Source organism: Patagioenas fasciata, chromosome 2, assembly GCF_037038585.1.
Source record: "Patagioenas fasciata isolate bPatFas1 chromosome 2, bPatFas1.hap1, whole genome shotgun sequence".
NCBI classification, from domain to species: domain Eukaryota; kingdom Metazoa; phylum Chordata; class Aves; order Columbiformes; family Columbidae; genus Patagioenas; species Patagioenas fasciata.
The window spans coordinates 79,340,884-79,360,572 of NC_092521.1; the positions used below are offsets into that span (position 1 = coordinate 79,340,884).

The 19,689-nt window shown below is 38.4% G+C and overlaps 1 protein-coding gene across 3 annotated transcripts; it reads left to right on the top strand.

Moving 5' to 3' along the window:
* Positions 1-83: 83 nt before the first annotated feature.
* On the top strand, positions 84-14,837 carry OTULIN (OTU deubiquitinase with linear linkage specificity). Of its 3 annotated transcripts, none has more exons than XM_065832187.2 (8): positions 89-502; positions 1,830-2,165; positions 6,182-6,255; positions 7,076-7,170; positions 8,160-8,303; positions 10,532-10,657; positions 11,683-11,952; positions 13,218-14,837. In XM_065832187.2, the coding sequence occupies exons 1-8, from the start codon at positions 324-326 to the stop codon at positions 13,410-13,412; spliced, it is 1,419 nt and encodes a 472-aa protein (XP_065688259.1). In that variant the 5' UTR covers positions 89-323; the 3' UTR covers positions 13,413-14,837. The 3 variants fall into 3 exon arrangements, with proteins under 3 accessions (XP_071660585.1, XP_065688259.1, XP_065688260.1); XM_065832188.2 differs by having other exon boundaries at positions 365-502; positions 1,834-2,165; XM_071804484.1 differs by lacking the exon at positions 10,532-10,657 and having other exon boundaries at positions 84-502.
* The last annotated feature ends 4,852 nt before the right edge of the window (positions 14,838-19,689 follow it).

The window sequence follows — 19,689 nt, forward strand, 5'->3', positions numbered from 1 at the left end:
GCGCTAGAGTTCCCTTCCCCCCGCACGGCGCCACTGTGTGTATGACGGCCGCCAGGGCGGAACGACAGCAGCGCGGGCACGTACAAACGCTATATCCGGCGCGATGACGCGCGATCGGGGGATGCCGGCGGTGGCCGGCGAGGTCGAAGCAGCTGCGGCACCGCTGCGCGGGGGCCGGGCGGGCACTCGCTCGCTGGCGCGGGGCCGTGGCCGCCACCGCGGTGATGGGAGCGTGGGACGCGCGCCGACCGCCGCCGTTGTAAGCCGGCCCCTGCGGGTGCCGGCGGCCTCGTCCCGCAAGGCGGCCTGCGGGTCCCGCCGGCATGAGCGGCGAGCGGCGAGCAGGGTCGGCAGCGGCGGGCGACGGCGCGTTGCCGGTCTCTCAGCGCCTCAGTCAGCAGGGTCCCGGAGCAGGGACTGCCTCCTGCGCTCGACGGGGCGCGGCGAGCGGCGCCGGGCGGTGTCGGGCCCGAGGTCCCGCAGGGCGGAGGGTGTCGAATAGGTGAGTGTTCGGTTGCCTGGGGTAGTGTGGTTATGGCTGAGGGTGTACTGCGCCGGGCCTGGGGCCTCCTTCCGCCCGGGGAGCAGGGCTGGGAGCGATGAGGCCGAGGTGTGCGGATTGCCAGAGCTGTCTAGAGCGTGAATGTGGTAACTGCAACGTAATCCGTGATTTTTAGGGGAAGGTTTATGCATCAATCTAAGATAAATTTAAAGATAAACATCCCCAAAACACATCCTAAGCTTTTGGACAACTTAATACAATGGATTGAAGAAGGCACTGTCCTCCTCCCCCTCTACTCTGCCCTAGTAAGACCCCATCTGGAATATTGCATCCAGTTCTTGGCCCGTCAGTTCAAGAAGGACAGGGAACTGCTGGAGAGAGTCCAGCGCAGGGCAACAAAGATGATTAAGGGAGTGGAGCACCTCCCTTATGAGGAAAGACTGAGGGAGCTGGGTCTCTTTAGCCTGGAGGAGACTGAGGGATGACCTCATTCATGTTTACAAATATGTAAAGGGTGAGTGTCGTGAGGATGGAACCAGGCTCTTTTCGGTGACAACCAATGGTAGGACAAGGGGCAGTGGGTGCAAACTGGAACACAGGAGTTTCCACTTAAATTTGAGAAGAAACTTATTCATGGTAAAGGTGACAGAACACTAGAACAGGCTGCCCAGGAGGGTTGTGGAGTCTTCTTCTCTGGAGACATTCAAAATGCACCTGGACACATTCCTGTGTAACCTCATCTAGGCGTTCCTGCTCCAGCAGGGGCATTGGACTAGATGATCGTTCAAGGTCCCTTCCAATCCCTGACATTCCGTGTTTCTGTGATTCTTACAGTAATTTAGAAAATCATATTGGAAGAAACAAAGGTTAGTGGGTTTTCCTTTAAGCAGTAGTCCTGGTGCAATGGAAAATTTCATGGAGCACCAGGTAAGTTTCTAAAAATTCTCCTGTTGTGGGACTGAAACTTGTTTCATTGAGATTTCTGTTTAATTCTCAGGCTTTTAGGTGATAGTGCCCCTTAAGAAGAGCAAGTGTTTAGTCGGGGCACTAATTCTAGAACAGGTTGTGTTTGAGGCACTGGCACAGATTAGCCTTGGTAAGAAATGAAACTGTCTTTCCCAGGAGATGTGTTTGAAAGTAGCTTGTGTGCAGTTTTATCTTACCAAACTATTCTGGTTTTTGTTCTTGTTCTTTGTTATTAAAAAATAACTTAAGTAACTCTCCAAATCCTCAGAATATAAACAAGTATCAAAATATTGTAATTTTCTATAATGCGTGCTTTTGTTCTTCTCTGAGTAATACCCTTCTGTTTCTCCATTCTTCAAAGCCAGGATAATTTTCAAGGGTGGATAACAGAACCAACCAGCCTTTCTGTGGATGCAGAACAGACACAGAAAAAAGAGAGTGTTTCTATACAGTTGATGAAGCATGAAAAGGAAGTTGGTGTTCCTTGTAATGAACTTGGTTCAGCAAACGCAGCTACTGACAAGAAAGAGCATTCTGCATTGGAAATAAGAAAATATTATGTATACAGAAGTACTGGGGAACCTGAGAAGACAGATACGATTAAGTCACTTGCAACAGATCAGGATGCATTTGGAAACTGTGAACTACATCCACCTGTGTCTAGTAATTGTTCAGCAATGGAGTCATCAGAGGACAGGTGAGAATATTTGTTAATATTTTAACAGCTTTTCTGTAGAAAGGGAGGGGTACTTTCAGTTCATGAAAGTGAATTTCGTGTCAAAGTTTCATATAGATATAAATGTCAAGCCTTAAACTTTGAAAACCAACTTCACCTTTTAGATAAACTACTTATTTTTATACTTTACTGGTGGTCTTCTTTCCCCATCTAAGGGAATAATTGATGAGGAATTAAGCTCTTAAGGGTAGAATGCAGAGCATGGGAAACTAAGAATTGAAGCCAGATACTCTGGTGGCTTGGTTTTAACGTGTGAACACATTGTTAGATGCAGTGCTGGCAAGCATAGAAGGGCACTTTTAAGCCAAACACTTCAACCTTTTTTTGTTTGTTTGTTTGTTTGTTTGTTTTTTGTTTGTTTGTTTGTTTTTTCCTTTGTAAGCCTTTTGCTATAGGCTGAAGTAAAAGTTTAGTTGTGTGCTTCAGATTTGACAGTAGAAGTCTTCACTAGAATATTTGATATCTAGAGGAAGAAATATATGTGAAAGTTTAAAAAAAAAAAAAAGATAGTCCAAACTTCGGAACACAACATTAATGCAAATTAATAGTGTCTTTATGTTATTGAAGAATATGTTAGTAAAGTAAGATAAGTGATTTCTAATTAATCTCCTTCCTATAGGTAGCCAGTAGACTATTTTATACAACATCCAAAATCTACAATAAGTGCTGCCTTAGTGAAAAAGTCACTAAAAATAAGTATATGTTTTCAAGGATGCTTTAAAAATCTTACTTAGTGCTTACATTACTCAAAAATTTAAGCACAATCTTATATGTTCATTTGAGTTTTTTAATATTAATACACAGTTTCATATATATATATGTTTCATATGTTGGCAGAAGTGTGGTTCATAAAGTTCTCTATCCTTCTGAATTTTTAAAGTAGCTGCTTCTTGGTATTCTAATTTTATTTGATCTAATATGCCTTTAAGCAAACTATTAATAGCAATGAGTTTAATATGACATAAAAAATTAAATGTTTGTCCCTTCATGATAACAAATGGAAGACTTTAAGCATTGTTTGGTTTGTTCATATGGTATCTTCAATACTGGAAGTTCTAGTCCTGCAAATCTATTAGTATAAAACTATTTATATTTTCGCTCATAGTTCTTTCCCTTCTCTCGAGCCTGGTTTTGCTTACTGTTGTCTTAAGTTGTTGGGGTTTAGGTTTTTTTGGTGTGAGGTTTTTTTTTAATAAATTGCAAAATCCAGGATATGCTTAAGTAAAATCTGTCATTCTTTTTCTTTTTTTTTAATTCCTTGGTATGTTTTGGTCAGCAGAATCTGACTTACTAGTTCAAATATTTAATAGAATCATAGAGTAGTTTGGGTTGGAAAGGACCTTAATGGTTATCTAGTCCAACCCCCTGCAATGAGCATGGACATCCTCAACTAGATCAGGTTGCTCAGAGCCCCGTCCAGCCTGGCCTGGAATGTCTCCAGGAATGGGGCATCTACCACCTCTCTGGGTAACCTGGGCCAGTGTTTCACCACCTGCATTGTAAAAAATTTCTCCCTCATGTCTAGTCTGAATCTCCCCTCCTTTAGTTTAAAACTGTTATCCTTTGTCCTATTGTAACAGGCCCTGATAAAAAGTCTGTCCCCATCTTTCTTATAGGCCCTTTTAAAGTATTGTGTGTTTTTTTTTTTTTTATGCATTCATGTTTTCATTTAATGATTCTTTTCCATCTGTTACTTTGTCACTCTGTCAAATGTTAATGTGAAGGCTTATGGGGAAAGGCTTTAGTTTCCACATTCTTGTTTCCACAGACTTACTAACAGTTGTTGTGCCATGACAGTGTTAGGATACATTTTCAACTCTGAAATGAGGGCACCTGTGCAGATGGATTGCACCTCTTAGCTACCTTGATTTTGAAACACCTCAGTGAGATTGCAGTGCCCTGTTCATGCTGGATGTTAATCTGTTAGCTCCTGAATGTATGTGTTCTATCTTGTCAACTTGCAGAAACAATATAGGATAATATCTGCAGAGGAACATCATGCTGTTTACATCAAACTAGTTTACTAAGTTTAATGTTTTTTATCTTTGTGCATTATAACCTAAATGTATTTTTGAGCATGTATTCCAAAGTAATGCTTAACCCCTGCTTTGCCACCTCCAATGAAATCCCCTGTAGAAACAGGTTTGCTCATGCTAAGAGCAGGAGGTTGTTGCTCTATATTTTAAATACTTGACTTATAGACAAGCTACACTAGAGATCGCTGCTGTTGGATGCCAAGTTTTTGGGTCTTTTTCTTATAGTGTTTTCAAGGTTAAGTATTTTTGAAATTCTTCATAAGCATTAATCTCTGCTGAGAAATAAGATTATGCATGGAAATTAGGGTTTGTCCAGTGCCACACTGTAACAAGGATAAAGACTTGGGATAAGTATTTCTGTGATTTTTTTTTTTTTCATCTCAGCAGGTAGTACTCTTTTTATGGAGAACTGTGCTTAATATCTGCTGCATCTATTCTTTTTCCTTTAATTAATAATTATGTAGTATTGTTGTGATTTCAAGCAGCTACTTGAGCATCCAGGAGACAGTTTGAATCTTGAGTAAAAACTAAACTGTAGTTTCATATGACTGCACAGTAGATGACTGTTTCCTGGTATTAAGCTATATTTGTCTTTATATTAGACATTTTTTTTGTTCTCAAGGGAAATTTATGCAAATAGGTTAGATATTACCTCTTTTAAGTATGCTGGTTTGGATATAAAGAAAAATAAATACTAAGTAATAATTTACCAGTGTATTCTTTCAACTTTAATGAGAGTAATTACCAGCTGGCTGCATTGAACCCTTTCTTGCAGTCTTCCCAACTGTTTGTCCTCTCTTAGTGTAACATGGGGCGGCATGGTCACTGCCTTGATTCCTTCCTTTTCTTTTGCAAGCACATTGTGGGTGTATTTTTTTTTTGCATAGTAGATTACAAGCTACTAATAGTACTGGGCAATGAATAATAACCTTACACTTCTTTTCTGCCCATGTACTTTCTTAAAAATACAAATGTTCAGTGTAACTTTCTTTTAGCAGTAAACCTAAATGATTTACTAGTATGTTTGCTAATTTTTTGAAGTATTTTAGCTGTGAAACTGTTGTTTTAAAGCTTTTTGCTAGATGTAATTAAGTGACAAATGCCACTCAGAATCACATTTAAAGGAATGTGCGATTTATTGTGTTCTGAACACTGTTTGGGCCTTCATTTTCAACAGTAGTGTTCACACTCTGGCTTCAAGATATCTTGATAATGCCAGGCTATTCATTTCCTCCTTTATAGTCATAACTTGAGTTCAGAATGTCTTTATATATGCTCTTTATATATGGTCAGCATACCTTGACCAAAAAGCCCATATTATTCAAGGAAGAAATATTTGTCTGGATCACAGTTAGCCTGTAGGCTGCAATTTGGATCACACTTAGAATTTTGTTTTCTTTTTGAGTTTATAACATTCAAACCAGCTGTAGGTAGCTGGCTACTTTTCATCATGAAGTTGTCATGTGTTCTGCTCATGCTGTGCAGGTTGCTTGGCCCCAGTGGAACATAGATACAAAACTCTGGTGAACAATACGTTCTTAGTTACGTGTATAGGTTACAGTATTCATATACTCAACAAATCACGTTTTTTTTTGGCTTGTATATTTTGCAAATTTACCCTGTAAAATTTACAAATACAAAGGGATGTTAGTACTCTGTAGTCTCCATACAACCAGCAGAAGAGAAATTCAGGCAGTGGTTTATTGCCAACACAAGTGTCTTATATAAGAGAGGGGAAGAGTTGAGAGGTTTTTGGTTTTGTTTTAAACTTTCTTTTTTTTTTCTGAGAACTCATATTGGTTTTGTGAAATCAAGCTGAAAAAATACTCAGAGAAAGACCTAAGTAATTGCCTGTAATTGTAAACTGGGGAAGAAAGGTAAATTACTATAAGATTTGTGCTGTTACATGAAGTATGTGTTACGTGTTGATTTTTATTGCAGTGAAGAGGACATGTATCGTGATGCAGAAGAAATAGAGAGAGAGAAAATACTGCTTTGTAAGACCAACTCTTCAGGTACATTTAAACTTTGTTTCAAATACACTATTACAATTAATTCTAGTACTTATTTGTGATGACTTGACACCCTCATTTCCAAGGATTTTTGCACACAAATGTCTGTGTGCAATAGAAGTTACTTATAATGACTGAGTCTGTTGTATGGTTTAATTCAGGAAAAGATCAATTTTATGTAAAACTAGTTGCTCTTAATATATTTTTTCCTGTGTTTCTATAGTTACTTCACAAGAGAATGTGAATTCTTTGGAAAGCAGTCATACACCCTATCTTCGAGTGTTGTGCTTGAAAATTACTTATTTATAGTTGTTATAGCAGCATATCTTGCTGGGATTCCCTGATAACCTTATTACTACCTGTTTCAAAATGAAGGCTGTTTGGTTTCCAAAAGAAAACCATGTTTATTCTTTCTACTGTTGTTTCTTGCTTATTCAGAAAGATCTATTATCCTTCTTCTTTGTAGTCTGTCTGCTGAAAGAGGAGAAGCTTTTGCCAAATGTTTTTCTGATTGCTAAGAAAATGAAAGAGTACTTTACTAATTTCTGCTCTTTCTCAATTAGTATTTTTCAGAAGAGAGCAGTGTGTTCTCTGTTTTCTTGGACTATATAATTATTTTTGTTCATTTGTCATTTTCAGAGCAAGCTCTTTTTTTCCCTCTTGGAAACCAATAATTGTTTTGTAGCTATAGGTTGTACTGCCAGTCTCGTTTGGTATCAATGTTATTTTAAAGAGACAGTGCGTATTTAGAAATTGTATTATTTTTCTATGTTGTTCTTTTTCACAGTTCTCAGTACAATGTTACATATTCTGTTTTTAACAGAAAATAAACTAAGTGTTGCACCTGAAATGGACATCATGGAGTACTGCAGAAAAGAATGGAGAGGAGATACACCAGTAGCAAAAAGGATGAGAAAGGCATCAGTTCTCTTTTTGTTGACTTTCGTTGGCCTTTTTGTTTTCATTTGTATGTTTAGTGGGTGATTTCCTATGGGAACAATCTTTAAAATGGGAAATGCAATAACAAAGTTTTCCAGTGTCTGGTCTTAGAAGTGATTGTGGACTGGAAGATTATTTTGTTTGTATTCCTTCAAAGTGTGTTTTTTGGTAAGGTTCTTTCTTGATAGTGTAGGGGTTTGATTAATACTGTTCTTCATTGCTGTTTTCATTTGAAGTTTTAATTTTTTTATTACCATAAAATGGTAATCTTGTGTGTGGTTGAAATGGCAGAGCAGATAACCAAACTTTTTAACAGAAGGTGAGTATCTGAAGTTTGAATTTCTTGATTTTAAGACCAGAAACTTAAATGAATAGACTCAATTTTTCTTTTTTTTTTTTTCTAAATTCTTATTTTTTGTAGGTTTTTGGACTAGTTTTTGTAAATTAATCTTGAGCTAGGATGGTAAAAAATAAAGCATAAGGTTGGTTGAGTGTTGCTGAAACTTCTTGTAAGCATAATGTATTTTTAGACTTGTAGTCTTATGTGTGCATGTTTGCATGTTTGGATTTTTTTTTTTAACCTTCAGTGGGTTAGCTGCCTGTATTTCAATAATGTTTCTACTCTGTCATCAAATAAATGCAACAACCAATTATCTACTTGGATTTCTTCAGTTCTGCTGAATAAGAAACAAAAACAAAAGTTTTTTTCAAAGCATGGTTAGTGACATAAAAGCATTTGAACTTCTAAAATAGGATCAATCTAAAATGGATCAATCTTCCCACCTCTTTTTTTTTTTTTCCAAATAGCATTAGCATTTGGATGATAATATTCCAATATCTTTTATGATACTGACACATGACCTTTAAAGGTTTTATTAATGCTTTCATGTTATTTGGATTTTGTGTGTTGTGTTTTTGTTTGTTTGGGGGTTTTGTTTGATTTGTTTTGTTTGTTTGTTTGTCCTCAGGGATATGAAGCAGTTGCTCAGAAGTTTGCGTCTATAAGGACGGTACGAGGTGATAACTATTGTGCTCTCAGAGCAACCCTGTTCCAGGCCCTGAGCCAAGCTACCCAGTTACCAAGCTGGCTGCAGAGTGAGGATTTTACAGTGGTATGTATCAAAATCTGATTTTCTGACAGTAGAGGTATGTTGGTTCTAACCTATTGGATTACTTTACGATCTCATTTGTCTGTTATGCTATAGATGCTCACTTCTCAATATCCCTTGAATTGAGAAGTGGTAGTGTTCAGTTTTGTTGTAGGTTTACAGTGATTCTTTCAACTTGGAATTGAATACAGATCCTCTTAGTTTCCAGTTTGTAATGTATAAATGTTAACTGTAGTGCTGACTGTAGTGTAACTTGTGTGTCTTCATCTTGCCCACTTAGTTTCTTCTTACTGCATGTAATACATCAGTAAGAGGTTTCCCACAAGACAGCTGGTAATAAAAAATACAGTCAACTCATTTTAAACACATTTGAAAAAAACACTAGCTTTTCAAAATTACATAGCACACAATGCTACATATATGGTTTCCCTAGAAAGCAGATCAGCCAATTGGATGCTGCCGGCTTTTCTGAATCTGTGTATTACCTGTGTCTTAAATATTACTTATAATAAGTGCAAGAGCAACTCCAGCCTGACATGAAGAACTGTTCTTATGGAGCATTGATGGAAAAGCAAAGCAAGGTGTCTTACTAGGAGTTGAAGAAAAATATTCCAGAAATTGTCTTGCATCAAAGTCAATTTGGTGATATCAGTGAACATGGAAGAAACGTGTAAGAAGCTGCCTATGGAAAAGTGTTCCACTTCAGGGGAGTAAGTTTCCAGTTGTCCTGGTTGCCGCTGGAAATATAAATGATGCATGCCTGATGTGTTGTAGGCTGACAGTCCAGGTAGAATCATACTGCTCATATTAACTTCCTGTATAACTGTAAAGGCCATCTTAAAACTTTACATTGTGTTCATTGTTAAGTAAACTTGTGCTGATAGGTTTTTGTAATTACTGATAATATTTTTATGAAATGTTTCTTACTGCAGCAGTACATCATAAAAATATTTTTTTAAGAGAAGCATATTCTTCCAGCTGACAACCATCTCCACTTTGAGTGCTCCTTTGAAGATCATGCAAACTTATTAAAATGGTGCACATTGCAGTTCTTAGCCGTGTTCACCTATTTTTTTTCTTACTGATTTATAGAGGAAAATGTGTCATATGATAATGAGCATTCTTTTAAAATCGTGTTCACTGTAAAACAAACAGATTAAGATGAGAAACTATCAAAGCATCAAAGCAGAGGGCATGTAAGAGAAACATGTGGTGACAGCTAGGAGTACAACTTTAGCAAGGATTTTTTTTTTTTAATTTAAAATGGTGTTTATGTGCACATTTCTGGTTATAGAACTAAATAATCATATATTAGATGCCAGTAACTTCTACATGTCCAATTAGAACAGGATGTAAGGCTGGGGTGGCAGGAGGTCTGTGTGTATCTGACAAATACTTAGTTGCTGTTAAGGAACTGTTATGTTCATGTTACTAACTTGAAGTCCTCACAAAATGAAACCCAATTGGCGATGGCTGGTGGTGTATGTGCTGCTCTAGCCAAATATTTAATTCATTGTGAGATACAAGTTGCTTTTCCAGTTTTAGCGGTAAAAAGGGTTAATAAATGAGGGTAAAAAAACCTGAGCGTGCAACTGTAAAAGCTCTTAACTGAGCAGAAGTAGCATGTGAGAGGCAGATCTGAGGCTAAAGTATGACCTGATGCATCAAGTAATCCCCAGGCTCTTTTATTTTTCATAAGAAAAGCTGTACCATAGTGTGTTAATTATGTTCCCTGAAAAGAAAACACAGTTTGTGTGTTCTGAATAGAGTAGTTGTAACTCCACCAATATTTCTGGATGGATGTCATCACATCTTAAACCTTCCCTTCTGTTTGGTCAGGGATATTTCAAACGCAATCACTGTCATCTGCTGCTGGAGGGCTGTGTGTTTTTTTAATTAAAAAAAAAAAAAAAAGACCACGATTACTTTGGGGTGATTTTTTTCCAGTGCTTATGTATTGCTTAGATGCGGAAATAGTAATAGGCCAGTATTTTGACTTTTATCCAGCACATACTATAAAGAGCAAGTTGTGTTCACTTATGGTCAATCTTAGTATGATATCTGTTCAGAAGAACATGTGAGGGATCGCTTTAAGGTAAAAATGTGTGGGTTGGTGGTGTTTGGTTTGGGGTTTTTGTTTGTTTGTTTTTAATAGTAAAATAATAAGGTGCAAGTCAGTGGCTTTTCCTTTCAAGGTTTTTTAACTTATGCTGCCTTCTCTCAACTTCCAGCTTCCTGAAAAGTTGCTGAGCAAATATGACTGGATCAAAGAGTGGCAGCTAAAACAGAAACTGGGCAGGAAGATGGGAGAAATAAGTGATGAAATTAAAGAATATTTAATACTTCTAAGGAAAAAGGTTGGAAAAGTATTTATTTATTGATCACTAGCAAATAATAAAAATTACAAAGATTTTTGAATGTGGTGAATTTAGCATAAAGAAGCTTTCACTAGTGAAAAAAAAAATAACTTTTTTCTATGTATACTGAAAAAAAAAAAAGAGGAAAGAATGTTCTGATCTGTAGGACCTTTCTGGTCTTCTGCTGCCTGCATTAGCTGGAAGTAATTTGTAGGCCCTGTAGAAAACTGTTAGACAGGTTTCAATGAAGAAATTAATATAATGGTAACATTTTGTCATTTTGCGTCTGTTATTTCTGGTATTCATTTGAAGGAATTCGCTATACTGTGGATAAACGCTGTTTCTACCTGGATCAGGTCTTGGAAAGAAAAGCAAATACAGAATAATGCTGGAGCAATTTCAAAGGAGTAGTTTTTGTTCCACATTTATATGCTTTTATTTTAGGTTAACGTAACAGGAAAATGCCCTTTCAGTGTTTGTAGTATATTACCTAGCCCCATCTTCAACCCCTTGAAACTCTGGAACTCATTATTAATAAAAACTCTTCAGTTGTTCCTGTCTTACTACATATTCTCTTTTGTTGAAGGCTTTTAAGAATATTTTGAAGGCTGCATTTTCTGAGGGTGGGAATGAAATACGCATTCTGGGTAACTGAAATGTAAAAATATGAAGGATGGAGGATTTATGATACAGGAAATGTTAAGTTTCTTATCTTATTGCTTATTGTCTTATGACAATACTTGTTTTAACACCTTGCAGCAATTTCTAACATCTACTCCTTTTGCTTTGCTTAAGGACTAATTTAAGCAAAATCAGATTAACGCAACTTGACCTTGATAGGATTACAGCTGTGGAAATATTCTCCAGTGTTTTTAAAAAAGGCACAAAGCCCTTCATAAATTCAAATTGAGTGATTATGCTGAACATCTGGCAGTTCACAAGTGGCTTTTTACAGCTATTCCATGATGGTGGCTATTGATACATGTTGTGTATGTTGTTGTTTGTTTGTTTGTTTTTTTTTATAGTGGAAGAATATAAGTGAGATCAAGGGTCCTGTTGAGAAACAAGAAGCTTGTGATACATTGTTCAAAAATGAAGAAGAGGAGTATAGTCTCTATGAAGCACTGAAATTTTTGATGCTTAACACTGCCATCAAATTATACAATGATGATAAAAATGGAAGGAGAGTTCCTGTCTTCTCATGGTTACTCTTTGCACGGGATACATCTAGCAACCCTTGTCAGTTAATGCATAATCATTTGAATCACATCGGTCACAGTGGAGGCCTTGAACAAGTAAGGAGAGATTGTTCTTATAGCGTTATTCTCCCATTTTGGACGTTTTGTTTTCAAGTGGTTTAACAAATCACCCAGCTTTTGTTGGTCAGGTGTAGTGTAGTGTCTGGTATTTCATGGGGAAAAATACAGTATAACTGCTTGCTTGTGGTTAGAGTGCGTAAAAGCCTTCCTTTTAAACATTGATTTTTATTTGTTTTTCTTTCCCTGGTGGCTGACGCTTAGTTAGCATTCTTTGGAAGTACGGAATTCTATTAGTAGTAACATTTGTATTAATCTCTTGTTAGCTTTTTTGAAAAATATGATAAAAGCTAATACTCAAATTATGAAGAAAAGAATAAGTGTAGTACATATACTTGGTGGATTCTGATAAACAATTACTGCCTTATACATTGCAGAAATTATATGCATATTACAAAAAAAGCCCCAAAACAATGTAGTGGTTAATACGCTGAACAGTATGAAAGGTTTTTAGAAACATGCACTTAAAGAAATCCCATTGAATACGTTGTAGTGCTGCAGTTAAATTCACAAAGTTACTTATAGGCACTAGAAATATGGAAATATTCTGTTTTGTGTGTATTGGTTTTAAAATCTGTTGACTGTAGCACAGATGAGACAGGTTGTTGATACTGTTAAATTAGCCGATTCATTTCCTTTTTTTACTGTCTAGTTTAGTCAATAAGTAAGATTGCCTATTTTTGTGCTGACTAGATGACTTTATTTCAGTGGTAATTCTTTGTAAATTGGTATTTAGAGCAGGACATGCTTACCACTGTAGTAGATGGGATAGAAGCTTTTTTTAGCTGCTTTCTCCAAATTCCTTCTGTTATCAACAGGCTTTTTAAAGGCTTTTTATTTGGCTAGAGAGTTCAGAGTACCCTTTGGAGGGAAAGGATCGTTGCCTGCAATATGTTGTTTTCTAGTTTAGTGACTTGACAGGGGGCATACTGATACAAGGGAATGTCTTTCCTGCCTGTTTGTGGCAGTAGGGAAGTGGGATTCCCTGTAGCTTTTTTTTAGAACTAATGTCCTAATATGCCGTTGTTGGGTCTGGAGAGCTTCATGTTAAAAACATGGTATCTTAGAAGTATGCGATTGAGATACTGAACTAGAGATGCTGATGTATGCACAGTCTTGTTTCATATTTTCCTTGAAAAACGAGATCTGGTAGTTACAAGTTTAGTATTTCTGTGAGAAATATCTTGTAAAAGGTATGCTTAATCTTACACATCATATTTCTGCTTTTTTTTTTTCCAATGTAGGTGGAAATGTTTCTCCTTGCTTATGCTCTGCAGTATACCATCCAAGTGTATCGACTGTATAAATATAGTACTGATGAATTCATCACACTTTATCCCAATGACCCGCAGGAGGACTGGCCTGTGGTGACTCTCATAACTGAAGATGACAGACATTATAATATTCCAGTCCGAATGTGCCAAGAGACTGTGCTGTAAACAAGTGATTTTTAGCAGACAAACCTGTTCTGTTTGAGTTTTCCAGTACTATGTTTAAACATGATGATGGTGAAGTCTGGGTTATTAAATCTACAACAACCTGAAATCCTTGTTTTAGAAGTTTACATCTGAAATATCAAGTACCAGCTTGAAGAGTAAGAATTTTGCAAGTATGACTTTCGTTGTCCATTTAAAAAAAAAAAAAAACTTGTGTAGCCCTTTTTTTGAAGGGTTTACTCTGAATAGGAATACAAGAACTATAGATTTACTTATTTTAGGAAGATAGGTGAGGCTCTGTGGTAAAACATGAGCTGACCTTCACCTCTCCAAAATAACGAGATAATGATGAATTGAAATTTCTGGAAAAGTAAGCTGGCATTACCCTAACTGATAATTGTAATGCTGCCTAGGAGCAATTTGTACAAATCTTGGGTCTCGGGAAGCAATATAATTCTTTTGCAGTTGGAATTTAATCCCTGCCATGGTTTATGGTATAAGAAAGGTGTTGTTTAAACTTTTCTAATGCTTTGGGAATTTTTCCTACATGAATATCTCTTATTTAGAAGCCAGTCATCTGTGACACTGAAAATGAAGAGCTCTTCCCTTTTCAACCTGAGAAGGTCATGGCAAAGAGGCTTGATAATGAGTGGCTTATGAAAGTTGTTTATTGGTAGTTCACAAATTCAAAACCTACACAGGTTTTGAGATAACCACGTACCCACAAACTTCCATGTCTGTTCATATGACTGTTCCTGTAGTATTGCGTTGCTGGTAGCTGCTGTGGAGAACATGAGGATTTTGATTTGTCCAGGGAGTGCAGTAAATGGAAGTAAACTTCTGCTGCAACTTATCCACCCTTGGAAGGCGTATGTGGGACATCCTCTTTCTGGTCAGAATTATTTATTATTCTTTAAATTGAAGGAATATAGAATATATCAGATGCTGGGAGTGCTGACATACCTAAAAAAATTAAATAAAACCTTCACCTTTAGCTTGAAGTGGAAGTATGCCCTAGAGATGATTCTTGAAATAAAAAAGTGGAGTTAAATGGAATGCTGGTGATACACAGATCACTTGGCTTCTCTTAGAAGGCCTTCTTATAGAAAGGGGGTAAGATTATAAAAAGTATCTTTCATTCAAATATTCTAGAGGAAATGACATGCAAAACTTCTGGCATGCAAAACTTCAAATTGTCCTGTTTTGTTCTACTTAAAATTTGTTAAGTTTTATTGCAAAAGGTAATTACACAATGAGAATGTGTATTCACTATGTTCTAAAATGTGTTTTAGACGCAGCTTAATGAGGGCTATTGTGTAGTCAGTGTTATATTTATGTTGATTTTGGCTTTAGAACAACTAATTTCATCTGTTACTGAAAATTTGCAGGAGCTACAAGGGAATAAAAATAAATGAGTTCATCTGGCAATATTGTTTCTGGTTTCATGCACTGATTTCTCTCTAACTTTACATTTTTTAGTTTTTAATTTTGAAACCCTTGTTCCAGTTAGTTATTTCTTGAAAGCTGCAAAGCATAGTAATATATGTAAAACAGCAACTATCAGCTTGCTGCTTGCACATGAACAGCAAAAAACTTTCTTTGTTGTCCAAGTGACATTAACAGGAAAGAAAAAAATTAGCTTTTGCAACTCTGATAAAGTTGTAGTTATGATTTAAATAACTAATTACTTAAATCTTGGTATGTTCTAATTGTCATATATTCTGGAGATTGGTTTTAATCAACTCCTCTTAGAAAAGTACTTTTGTCATACATTTAGAGCAGTGGCTCTGAATGGATGACAAAAGCCTCTAAAGCAGAAGCGATTTAAGGGCGGAGTTTGTAACCATTAGGCATGTGGACAAATCACATAATTGGCTTGTATGTCTGAGAAATGCAGGACAGAGCGTAAGGTATGTGTACACCTTAAGTCACTTATTCCTGCAGAAGCTGAGTGACAAGTAGTAGAAAAACTGATGTTACTTTATAGTTTCCATCCATATTTTGGAGATAAGCAATTAGTCTGTGCTGTGCAAGGTTTTGGTAGCGGGGGCCTACAAGCATGGCTGCAATGAGAAGCTACTAGAAGCTTCCCCCATGTCTGATAGAGCCAAGATGGACCTGCTGTTGGCCAAGGCTAAGCCTATTGGGGTGGTGGTAGCCCCCCTGTGATAATGTATTTAAGAAGGGGAAAAATTTGCAGTCGGAAGAGAGGAGTGAGAATGTGTGAAACAACTCTGCAGACACCAAAGCCAGTGAAGGAGGGGCAGGAGATGCTCCAGGCACCCTGCAGCCCTTGGTTTACAGGCTGTGGTGAGACCACCTGTCCCCTGCAGCCCATGGAGGTCCATGCTGAAGCACGTGGATGCCTGAAGGAGGCTGTGATCCATGGGAAGCCCACACTGGAGCAGACTTCTGGCAGGACCTGTGACCACAGGCTCGAGCAGTCTGTTCCTGAAGGGCTGCACCCTGTGGAAGGGACTGCTGGAGCAGTTAATGAAGAACTGCAACCTGTGGGAGGGACCCATGTTTCAGAAGTTCATGGAGAACTGTCTCCCGTGGGAGGGACCCCACACTGGAGCAAGGGAAGAGTGAGGAGTCCTCCCCCTGAGGAGGAAGGAGCGGAAGAGATAATGTGTGATAAACTGACCACAACCCTCATTCCCTGTCCCCCTGTGCTGCTTGTTGGAAGGAGGTAGAGAATTCAGGAAGTTGAGCCTGGGAAGAAGGGAGAGACAGAGGGAAGATGTTTTAAGATATAGTTGTATTTCTCATTATCCTACTCTGATTTGATTGGTAATAAGCTAATTTTTCCCCAAGTTGAGTCTGTTTTGCCCATGACACTAATGGGTGAATGATCTCCCTGTTCTCATCTCAATATGTGAGCCTTTCATTATATTTTCTTTCCCCTGCCTAGCTGAGGTGGGAAGTGAGAGTAGCTTTGGTGAGCACCTGGTGTCCACCCAAGGTCAACCCACCACAAGGAGGAAGGGAGGTCAAATCAATTCTGCCCCCCATGCTGATATCCATAAGTCTTCCATGTGAATAAATTTAAAATAGCTGCTGTACTTCAGTGCACTAAAGGAAGTAGATGCTTTACTCAACACCAGGCATACTATCTTAGGTACTGTCCAGATTTTTAATACTGTAACATGAGCTCCTAGGAGTTAATAGAGATGAAGAAGGTTCACTCTGGCTATTGTAGTTGGTGTGCTTTTTGTGCAAAAAAAATACTGCATCCACTTCAGGCAGTTCCCCCCCACATACACTTTAACTTTGTACCTCCAACTTCTGCTTCCTGTATGCTTTTTGGAGAAGATGTGTGTTTGTTGTGTTCTTCAGAACCATTTTAATATATTTGAGGTATTAAATAGAAACATCTTGCTTTCTATCATAGTATAGTGCCTTGACTTGGGCTGATTGCTTTTAAAAGAAATATTTAAGTGCATGCTTTTTGCTAAATCCAGTTGTGGTCTACACAGAGATTTTATTCTGGCTTTCTTTCATCTTGTAGTAAGAAATGTGTTGTTAATTAACATTTATGCTCCAGCTTCCTTTCTGTTGATGGAAGTGTACTGCTGAAATTCTTCATGTGAAGGAAAACAAGAGGTCCAGGTGTCCTTGCTGGACTGGGAGGTACATTGTGCTGTACTCTGTGGAAGTAGTTGGCTGTGGCTGGAACCAGAGAATCATTTTGGTTGGAAGAGACCCTTAAAATCGAGTTCAGCCATAACCTAGATCTAGCACTAAACCATGTCCCTAAGAGCCTCATCTGTATGTCTTTTAAACACTTCCCGGGATAGTAACGCCACCACTTCCCTGGGCAGCCTGTTCCACTGCTTCACCACCCGTTCTGTGAAGAAATGTTTTCTGAGTGAGAAAATGGAGAAATGTGCTGAACGGGAGCTGCAGTAGGCAAGGCAGCAAAGCTTCGCCTGGTACAACTCTGAGGAGCTTGTGGTGGAACCAGCCTGGTGGTGTCCTGTAGGAGCTCACCCCAGCACCGAGCTGCCCCAGGGAGGTGCAAATGTGTTTGGTTCAAGACTAACTTTACTCCGATAGTTGAGTCAAAGCTTCATCAAGTCTTGGCCAAGTTTATTTTTGTGTGGCAGCAACAACCCTATGATCAAAAACTAGTGGAGGAGAGTGGAGAGTAAGGTGGGAACTTGTCTCTCACCTCAACAGCAGACATGGTCCTACGTCCATTTTTAGGTGCTAAAGGAAGTAGGGAGAGGGAGCTCTCACATTGTGTACTGAGTACAGAGTTTGAAGCATGTCCTTAATATTTAATAGCGTTGGTTGTGCCACCCCTGCATCTTTTTGTCTTCTGGACATAATCACCATTTGTTGCCCACTATGCTAGCTGGCAGGATGGGACTGAGAATGTTTGAAGATGGCCAAATGTACTTTATGGATGCTCCCTTTTTTGGTAAGAGTGGAAGACAACACGTGGCGTGTTCTGGAAGTTTGCCGCTAGATTAATAATTGTCCTATGGCATCGACTAACGTGCTTCAAGCCAGACAGATTCAAAGAATATTTCCATTTATAAATTTGTTGAGGAGAACCTCAGCCTCTGAGAAATGGAAAGGGAATGTTATTAATTCCGTGGAGTTAAAAGTGAAATACGGAAGATTTAGCGTGGTACAGGCCTCTCAAGAAAGGTGGCTCTCTAGTCCCTTTTACCCAGAGCATTAATTTTCTGCACGGGTGCTGATGGGTTGCTGTTATTCTTGTTCATGGCTTCTATTCAAGCCAGCGGGATGTCAAAAAATCACCCCAAGATGCACTGAGCCATTGAAGAACTAGTCAGTACTAACTAAAAATTGTTCTGTCAGAGCTGTCAAGTGAATACTGTGGCATGCTGAGGAAGGAGTGACACAACGAATGTCATTGCCAGCTGCCTCCTCCAGAGGACTGTTTGCTCAATTTGACCCTTTTTGGAATTGTGGGGTTTGGGGTTGGGTGTTTTTTGGTTGGTTGGGTTTTTGTTGTGTGTTTTTTGTTTTTGTTTGTTTGGTTTTGTTTGGTTTGTTTGTTTGTTTTCCAGACACGTACCCATCAGGTCCGTGACATGATATGTTTCCTTTGGGCTATTCCAGAAGATGGGCACTGCAGGGACTGTAGCAGGTAGCTGCTGTACATATTGCTCAGTGTCAAGCTTTCAGTCTGACAAAAAAAAAAAAAATCCTTTTTTATTTTAAAAAATGAAAAAACCCCAAGCCCCAAATTTTGTAGAAATTACAATTTTATAAAAATCATGTTATTATGTAGGCTGAATCTGGTAGGTACTTTTTGTTGTTGTTGTTTTCCTCCCTTCTTTTTTTTTTTCCCCTCTCACCTTTCTGGAATTGGATAATTCTGCAAGTGTTTGTATTCTGCTCGGCTGTGACTGAATTCAGACACTGGCCTTGTTAGACCTGTTGTGCACCCACTCATTTGGTATTTAAAAAAAGAAAAAAACCAAAAACCAACAACAACAACAAAACAAACCGAAAAGCTGCTACAGTAATTATGAGACTAGTACCGTCTATCTCAAGCAGCCTCGTTGTGTTTCATCCTCAGTTTCCAGCCCGCAGCTGAACCCCGGGACCCGCTCCTGGTGCTGGGGCGGCCGGGCCGGGGTGGGGCCGGCAGGGGTCGCTGCAGGCCCGGCATTGCGCGGGAAGGCGCGTTTAGGCCTCCCCGGCCACAATAATTTCTGTAACAATTAAAGAGGATCTGCTGAGACACGCTGTATGAATTGCGGGCAGCGTTTCTAGGGTAACTTGCTCTCTTTACACAAACGTGAGGCTATATAGTATTGAGAGTAATGTATGTTGAGAAACAGGTTGGACTCTCAAGATCGTCCAAGAGCAAGTCAAATAACTTCTAAAATAAATAAACCTGTTAGTTTCCTACCACATTTACAGGTGCCTGGTTAGTTAAAACTGTCAGACTGTTTTATTTCTTCCAGTATTGGCTTGACAAGGGGAGATAAAACTGTAAGTATCCTAAGTTTTCCATAATCTATTTATTTCTGTGTAAATTTAATTTTTTTATTCTGACCTACCAGGTCTTATGTGTTGCCTGTCAAAACTCAGGCAAATAAAATGCTGATTTGAGAAGCCAGTGATTGAATTTGGTTATATTCTCCTGTCATTTGGGGACCATTGGTTAACCTGGATTTGGGGTCTCTATTTTGTATACATCTTTGATATTTAGAAATATATAATGTCTCACTGAAGATTTCATGAGACCCAGAAACAGGTGTTGTTTTGGTGTGGTTTTTTTTTTTTTTTTTAC

Bases quoted from the DNA above. Each gene is read 5' to 3' on its own strand.
- OTULIN (XM_065832187.2), top strand. From the start codon at position 324: ATGAGCGGCGAGCGGCGAGCAGGGTCGGCAGCGGCGGGCGACGGCGCG. The intron at 2,166-6,181 runs GTGAGAATATTT...TTTTTATTGCAG, and splicing joins ATGGAGTCATCAGAGGACAG to TGAAGAGGACATGTATCGTG. The intron at 6,256-7,075 runs GTACATTTAAAC...TGTTTTTAACAG, and splicing joins TTGTAAGACCAACTCTTCAG to AAAATAAACTAAGTGTTGCA.